Source organism: Myotis lucifugus, unplaced genomic scaffold (genome assembly GCF_000147115.1).
Source record: "Myotis lucifugus unplaced genomic scaffold, Myoluc2.0 scaffold_39, whole genome shotgun sequence".
Classification (NCBI taxonomy): Eukaryota; Metazoa; Chordata; class Mammalia; order Chiroptera; family Vespertilionidae; genus Myotis; species Myotis lucifugus.
Genome location: NW_005871087.1, coordinates 6,453,102 through 6,461,418, shown reverse-complemented (window position 1 = coordinate 6,461,418; position 8,317 = coordinate 6,453,102). Strand labels below are relative to the sequence as shown.

Below are 8,317 nucleotides of genomic sequence, written 5' to 3'. Positions count from 1 at the left end.
TTAAATCTTTGTTCAAGAGCAGTGGTCGGCAAACTCCTTTGTCAACAGAGCCAAATACCAACAGTACGACGATTGAAATTTCTTTTGAGAGCCAAATTTTTTAAACTTAGACTATATAGATAGGTACATTGTTATTAACTTAATTAGGGCACTCCTAAGGCTTAGAAAGAGCCACACTCAAGGGGCCAAAGAGCCGCATGTGGCTCGCGAGCCACAGTTTGCCGACCACTGTATCTAGAGTAATAGCAATGCAGAAGGTAAGAAGCACAGAGGCTAAAGACATACTATGAAGGTAGACTAGCTCAGATTTGTTAATGGATTGAACAGGGTATAAAAGTGGGGGGTGGAAGGGGAGAGGAGTGTTGCATATGTGAAAATATCTTACATATCACATTTCCCTCAACATGTTATGCTGAACATTTAAAAAAATATATTTTTATTGATTTCAGGGAGGAAGGGAGAGAGAGAAACATCAATGATGAGAGAGAATCACTGATTGGCTGCTTCCTGCACGCCCCCCACTGGAGACGGAGCCTGCAACCCTGGCATGTGCCCTCCACCAGAATCGAACCCGGGACCCTTTAGTCCGCAGGCCGAGGCTCTACCCCCTGTGAGCCAAACCCGCTGGGACTATGCTGAACACTTTGAAAGAGCAATTTGGAAAGAGCTTTCCAGGGTTTACCCATATCCACCATTTACAACTACGATCTCAGTGTACGCCTATCCACGTCCCCTCCCCTCCAGCCACCAGTCCACCTTCCGCTTGTAATGCATTTACATGGCCTCGGCACACGCGTCAATTGGTTCGTTTTTTTTCTTTTGCTGTAACATCTACATTCGAGGTGAAATGCACAGACCTTAAGTATGCCTTCGCATCCATCTGCCTACGTCTTACACTTGAGGTGCCTAAGGGACACCGGCAGGGCCTAACCGGACGGGCTGCTGGAGGGAGAAATGCGGAGCTCCGAGGGGACACTGGCGCACACAGGTCTGTCTGAGCTCCGGGCTGGACGCCAGCGCCCAGGCCGTGTCCTCCCGGAGCCCAGGGCTTAGGGCCTGTCCCGGCGGAAGAAGGGGGCCTGCGGGGAGGTCAGGGGTTGGGCCGGGCCCCGAGCCCAAGTTTGGCACCAACCCGGGCTCCTGAAAAAGCCCGTTTGCGCGGGCCCCACGGGGCGGTTCTTGGTCCCCATCCGAGGTGACTTGAGGTGTCACCCAGTGCGGGGGGGACGGCCCTGGCAGCGGGGCGGGGGGGGACGGACCGGGCTCCCGGCCCGAGGCGGGAAGGTCAGCTGGGTGGGGGGTAAGGAAGGGACGTGGAGGGGAGGAATGGAGAAAGGAAGGGGAGAGCGATGAAGGAGACGAGGGAGCAGCGGAGCGAGGGGGCGGGAGGGGGCGGAGTTTCCGCAGCGGCCGGCGGGGGGGGGGCGGGGGGGGGGGGGGTGTGCGCGGGTCACATGGTCGCGGCTGCCCTCCCCGTCAGCCGCCCTCGCCGCCGCGGTGCGCTGGCTGCAGGAAGCCTGGGCGCCGCGCTTTTGTTGTCAGGGGCCCCGCGAGGAGCACGGCTCCCGGCCGCCGCCTCTCTCTCTGCAGCCCGCTCTCCGGCCGCCCGGCCCGGCGCCCCGCCCATGAGGGGGCCCCGCGACCACCGCCGCCTCCAGCCCGGGGCGGCGCGGCGCTGAGCAGGAGGCGGAGCTGCCCCCTCCGCGGGAAGCGGGCGGCCTCAGCCCCCTCCCGGAGGGCACCATGGAGGTGAATGCGGGTAAGAGCCGGGCTGCGGCGGGTCGGGGCCGGCGGAGGGGTCCCTCGCAGCCCACTTGGGGCACTTGCGGGGGCGGCGGCCAGGGGTGTCCCCCGGGCGGCGGGGTGGGCTGCCGCGCGCTGCGAACCCGCCCCGGGCTCGGTTTTCCGCCGCCCCGCGGGCCGCCCCGCGGTGGCCCTCACGGTTCCCCGCATCGCCGCAGCGCGGCCCGGTGGCGCCGGCCGGGCCCCCCCCTCACATGGCCGGGCCGCGCGAGCCACGTGCGCGCTGTGTTTACGTTCAGCAGCGCGCGGGCGCCGGTTGGCTGGGAGGGCGCGTGACGCGGCATTACATAATGGGCGCTGAGGCGGCGGCGGCGGGCGGGGACACGTGAGGCCGCTCGGCTCCGTGACCCACATTCCCCGAGGCCGCAGGGACACGTGGGGGCGGGGGCGCGCGCGCGCGCCGGCGGGGAGCACGGCAGCCTCCCGGGAGGCCCCGCCCTCTGGAACCCTCCGAGCTGTGACGTGCCCGCGATTCCCTCCTCGCCCGCGGGGTTGCTCGGCGCGGTGGAGCCCGCCCGTGCCCCGGGCCCGGGCTGAGATTCACGATCCCAGCATCCAGTATCAGACTTCTTCCGGGGGCCGCGCGGCTCTAGGGCGGGCGCGGATGCCGCAGTGCTTCGACCGCTGCCCGCGCGGCGGGGAGGTGACCCCGATGCGGGAGCCCGGCGGCAGAAGGTCGGGCCGCAGACCTTGCGGATATGGAAGAAGTGCGGGGCGAGGGCGCGCTTCGGCACAAAGGAGATGCCCGGGACTAGTGTGGGGCTTCCAAGACGCGGGACCCTCCCAGCGGGTTCTCAGCGACCCCTTTGGGGGTCGAACGACCTTTTCACAGGGGTCGCCTAAGACCATCGGAAAACACATATATAATTACATATTGTTTTTGTGATTAATCACTATGCTTTCATTATGTTCAATTTGTAACAATGAAGTTGGGGGTCACCACAACATGAGGAACTGTATTAAAGGGTCGCGGCATTAGGAAGGTTGAGAACCACTGCTCCAAGGAGTCTTAGATGCTAAGACCACGAGCCACGCCCGGGGGTTATGGGGCTGCTTCACTGTTTCAAAAAAAAAAATTTTTTTCCCTCCAGGATTTGACCTGTCTTCCATATCTTAAGTCATAAAAACCGGCTTGAGGATCTCCTCGGGCTGGGAGCCTTACTGTAAACGGTCACACCCATAACTAGTCATCAGCCCAGCGGCTGGTCAGGGTGACTCAGGGGGTCCTAAGTGACTCAGACCTGCTGTTAAGGCTGGTCATTGTTCCGTTTTTTTCAAACGCATAGGTGCTGACCTTGCCTGAACCCGATCAACAGAATTTGGCTGATGCATCTTTTTCTTGTTCCATTTCCTGTTACAGTGCTCTGGGACAATATTTTACTTCTCCCCGTTTGTCTGCCCATAAATGATGGCTTTTATACAGACGCCAGTGAGGTTACAGAAGAAGCCAATTTTTATTGTTTAAAAGTTATAGACTGAAAAGAATGCCTTGATAACAAATGTGAATTTTTCCTCCAACAGTAAAAATAAAGTCATTTTCTAACTTTTAATTGCCTATGGGTCTACTTAGCCTTTGAGGATATTTTTTAAAAATTGGGTAACTTTGTCATGGAATTAAACTCTTACTTGATAGGATTTGGAGGTGATCAGGTTCAATCTCTTCTAATGCAGCCTTTAGCATGAATAAATTCTTCCAGCTTTGCAACCTCATGTAGGGGTAGGCTCAGGTGATTAGAAACATTTTCTCTGGTTTGCACCTTTCTGGAACAATATCACATATCTTAATCTTGCCTTTGGGAGCTACCAGTAGGAAACTTCTTTTGGAGGACTGTCCCCCTTCGACTCCTCCACTCCCCCCGCCCCCCTTCCATTTACAGTTCTTATCTCTTGGTTTTTGCAGAGTTGTGTTTTTTTGTGTGTGTTTTTTTCAAATCATCATCCTTGTTGCCCTTGGGGCTGTAGCACCTAGAAATGAACAGGCTCCTGCGGAAATCGTTGGACAGTTACCAAGTTCCAAGTTTGGGAATTCTGCTGCAAATGAATTCTCTGGCAGGCTTAGCTTTTGTAGCATATTGCTTTGCTGACTCAACAGTAACCTTGCAGTCAGTCAGGACCTTTTCATGTGAACTTTTGAAGCTAGGTTTTATCCATTGTGTGGGTAATTGACTTTTAAGTGTAGGAATTTGCAATTGTCTGTCTTAAATTTTCTCTTGTTCTTTTTGGCTCCAAGTTCAAGCTGTCATAAGCTGTTAGTATATTAACAATTTCTGCTGTCAGAGTTTTGATAAGCATTCCCTTTAATTTTCTTTAAATTATAAATGTTGACTAGGGTGGAACCAAATTCATTGCTCACCGGCACACCTCTGACCCTTCCCTTGGGTTGATACTGTATCAGTCAATACACAGTTCAACCAGTGACCATTTCATCTGTCTTATAATTCATGACATACTGTGTCTCTACCCTCTCCATGACTGTTACAGATGTGATATATAAGTGGTAGAAATTGATGCATACATTTTTGTCACAGATAGGTTTTGATTGTGTATACTAGGTTCTTTAAATAACTCATTGCATAAACTTACTAACCTTGACTGTAGTTAATATTTTAAAAGTTAGGAAAATATCTCCACATAGTTCATTCATATCTTTACAAATCTGTATTCTGCGTTTCTCCAAACTTGGAAGGAACATCAGAGGGAGATAAGGGTAAAGAAATCTTCACTTGGAGAGAGAGAAAGCACAATAATGGGAAGAATCGGATGTGAAGTAGGAAGCTGCTTGACTAGTCAATGGAGTTAAGGCATTCAGAAGGTAATGTGGAAATAAGAGCATAAGAGGAACCCCTGGGTCATATGACACCTTCAAAATTGAAGGAACCAAGAAAGGATAGGGAGAGTTAGTTTTGTTTGAACTATTCTGATTGAACTCCAGTATAATGATGGTAAAATAATGATCACTAGTATCTGTTGAGCATTTACTGTGTGCGAGGCCCTTTACATGTGCTACTACTTTGATACTTCACATTAATTCTGTGAAGTACTGTCGTTGAAAGTACTGCCAGTTGAAGATGAGGTGCTCTTTGAAGTTAAGTAACTTAGGCAGCAAGTGGGGGAGCCAGATTTTGATTCCACAGAGTCCACTTGGGGAGCACAAGCTAGCTGCTATGGAGTCACTTGGTTTGCAGTGGAGAAGGGTCATAACTGGTGGAAAAGGGCAGGTGTCAGCAGAGCCTCCCAATTTCATCATTCCACTTTTTGAATCTTGTTGCTAGTCAGTCAGTTTGTTTTTATTTCCAGACACTAGATTACACTTGCCTTCCCATTCCAGCAATTTACATGGAGACAAAAGCCACTATTTTACAAAATAAGACCTATTCTCTTCTTTTTCACCACATTATTTATTTGTTATCTTAAGTAATCTCTTACATGGTACATTATTCAATAATTTACATATTCTTTAAGTCCCCACTTACTGTTACCTTGACTGTTTGCCCCGCATGAGCTGTGCCCTCTATAGTGCTCTGTGTGATCCTCCGCAGTTCACAGTGATGTGTATGAAAAGTGCTCAATCACATTGCACTGGAATGGATGGTTAACATAGCTGTTTTCCCCAGTTGGCCTCTAAGGCTTTTTAAGTCTGTTTTCTAGAGCCCTGACACTCAGGACACAGTTGGAAGTTTAGTGTTTCAATTAGATCTACTCTACTATCCTGTGATTAGAAATTAGTAATAACCTTTTTTAAAAAATATATTTTTATTGATTTCCAGGAGGAAGGGAGAGAGATAGAGAAATAGAAACATCAGTGATGAGAATCATTGATCACTTGCTTCCTGCATGCCCCCTACTGGGGATGGAGCCCACAACCCCCGGCATGTACCCTGACCTGGAATTGAACTGTGACCACTTGGTTTATAGGTCGATGCTCAACCACTGAACCATGCCAGCCGGGCGATTAATAACCTTTTAACATGAGAAAACTAAAGCTTCTTGATGGTACAAATGTTTTAATCTAAATTACAAGGCAAAAAAGTGCAGTTGTGACTTGAACTCAAGCATGCATTCCAGGATGGTGGGCAGTGGCAGTGGGAGGGTTTTGATGATGGGCAAGCCTAGAATTGGGGTAAGAAAATCCCAATATATGCAGGGACAGTGAGTGCTTCCCAGGAGGACAAAATTGGATATTGACTTCTGGCTTGTCTGAAGTTGACCACTGGGTAAGCCCTAGCCTGGGAACCTGGCCCAACTCCACCATCCTTTTCAACTAAAAATAGAGAAGACTGTGCCTCAGCTAATTTTAGCTTGAGGCATCTAAGAAGTATATTCTGCCTGTTTCTGGAGGTATTAGGACATGCTGGTTCGGGGATTTTGCCTTTCTTGCTTTATCACCAAAAACTGTGTGTGTAGAGAGCACTTTAATAATCCTTGTTTATGAACACCATTTCATTTGAGTCTTATAAATAACTGGCAGATATTCCATTTATAGAAGATGACTTAAGTTTAGAGAGATTAAAGTGACTTGCTTGCCCAGGTCTTCTTAGTAAGAGATAATAGTCTGTCCTCTGGTTTAGGCAGCCCTAACTTTCAACCCTGGCCCTGCCATTTAGTAGCTATATTACTTAACCTCTCTGAGCTCCGAGTTTCTCATCTGTAAAATGGGATACTGGAAATTAATTCACAGGGTTCCTGTGAAGATGAAATGTGACATGAAATTGTGCCCTTTTATTCTTGACATTGATTAGGTAGTTGGTGACTTACAGTTTTCATTTTCCTTTCTTCATTGGGTTGAGGAGATCTTCGGGAATGTACTCTGTACCTTATAGGAAATTTAAATTTAATCTATTTGGGTTGCTAATCATCATGTTGGTGTTGGTGTCTGGTAGCAAGAGTAGATGCTGTAAGACAAGTGAATCAGTGTAGGAGGTCTTGCTAGGAGAATGTAGCTGCTTCTAGATAGATCATCTTTTATTCCACGGTGCCTGGCACCGATTTTTGTTGTAAATGGTTGTTGAACTCCTAAAGATAGGAATAGGATCTTAACTGGACTGATAATAACTCAGTAATTTTTCTTAGGTTTGATTTTGGAGCTTTTGCAAAGGAGGGTGTGTTTTGGGTTATAACAATACCTTCCATTGCCCACTCAGTGTTTTAAATTAGTTCTTAAGCCATCTGAAGAGCTCAGATTTCAAAAAGTTTTTTTTTGGAAAAGCAACCAAGTGAGTTGCTCAGTTTAAAAGGAATAAAAAAGGTAAAAAAAAAAAGACTTTTTTTTTTTTTTAAACTGAGGTAGTCTGAAGGCGTTGTGAGTATAAATGGCTGACTCAGATGCTGGCTCTGGGAAAGTCTTCTAAGGAAAACCATCACTTTCTCATCTTTTATCCTCTTGAGATCTTCCGGAATTGAATTTTACTACCTAAGGTAGTAGCTTAGAAAAGACAAATAGCGATGAGACCTTCCTTTGGGAGTTTATTCAGGACTAAGGATAATATTTTTCTTTATATCCTTAGTGGAGACACGTGAAAAAAGCACCAGTTTGCTAACACATGGAATTTCTAATATGAACTTCAAATCTCTAGTTTTATAGAAACAGGGTAGCACCGTGGTTTTTTTTATTTAGGAACATGACATTTAATATGCTTCCATGTTAAAATTGCATATTGAGGGTATCAGGCAGTTATGTCAATGAAAACAACCTTTAAAACTGTAGGCCATTGTGTGCTTGAATTCAGTGGTTATAGCCATTCTTTTTATTTAATATATTTTTATTGATTTCAGAGAGAGGAAGGGAGAGGGAGAGAGAGATAGAAACATCAGTGATGAGAGAGAATCATCGATTGGCTGCCTTCTGCATGTCCCCTACTGGGGATCGAACCCCACCCAGGCACGTGCCCTGACTGGGAATCTAACCGTGACCTCCTGTTTCATAGATCGACACTCAACCACTGAGCCACACTGGCCTGGCTGTAGCCATTCTTAAACTTTTTGGTGCAAAGAATCGCCCAGAGACCTTGTTAAAAATGCTCATTCCTAAGGGTGCCTTCTCTTGTCTGGGCAGGGCCTTGGAAATGTGTAGCTCAGATAAGCACCAGGTGGTTCTGATATAATTTTGCATAATCTCTCTGGATAATGAGAATAAACTCAAAGTTAGGAAGCTTTTCTCATTGTGTTTGGAGACTTAGGACCTTTTAGATTTTAAAATCAATGGTAAGTGAATTTTTTTTATTAAAACTACCGTTGGTCACTTTTTCTTCCATTGAGCACAGGTGAAGTAGTTGGCTTTGTGGCAGTGGGTTTCAAACTTTACTGTGCATCATTGTCACCAAGGTGATTATGATGCTGATCTGGAGTGGGGCCCGAGAACTTGCATTTCTAACAGATTCCCTGGTGATGCTGAAGCCCATGGTCCAGGCACCACACTTTGAGAATGACTGGTTTATAGGACAAATATTAATCATCAAGCTCTGGCTTTTTTCTGGGTAGATGATAAGCATATGCTAAGAGCATTTGGGAAGTGGGT

General features: G+C 47.9%; 1 protein-coding gene across 1 annotated transcript in view; it reads left to right on the top strand.

Annotated features, from left to right (window-relative positions):
- Positions 1 to 1,449: 1,449 nt before the first annotated feature.
- The window catches only part of NR1D2 (nuclear receptor subfamily 1 group D member 2), a 28,442-nt gene continuing 21,574 nt past the window's right edge, over positions 1,450 to 8,317 (top strand). The window contains exon 1 of the mRNA XM_006087616.3: positions 1,450 to 1,759. Coding sequence (XP_006087678.1) covers positions 1,744 to 1,759 — 16 coding nt within the window. The 5' untranslated portion in view covers positions 1,450 to 1,743. The remainder of the gene's footprint in view (positions 1,760 to 8,317) is intronic.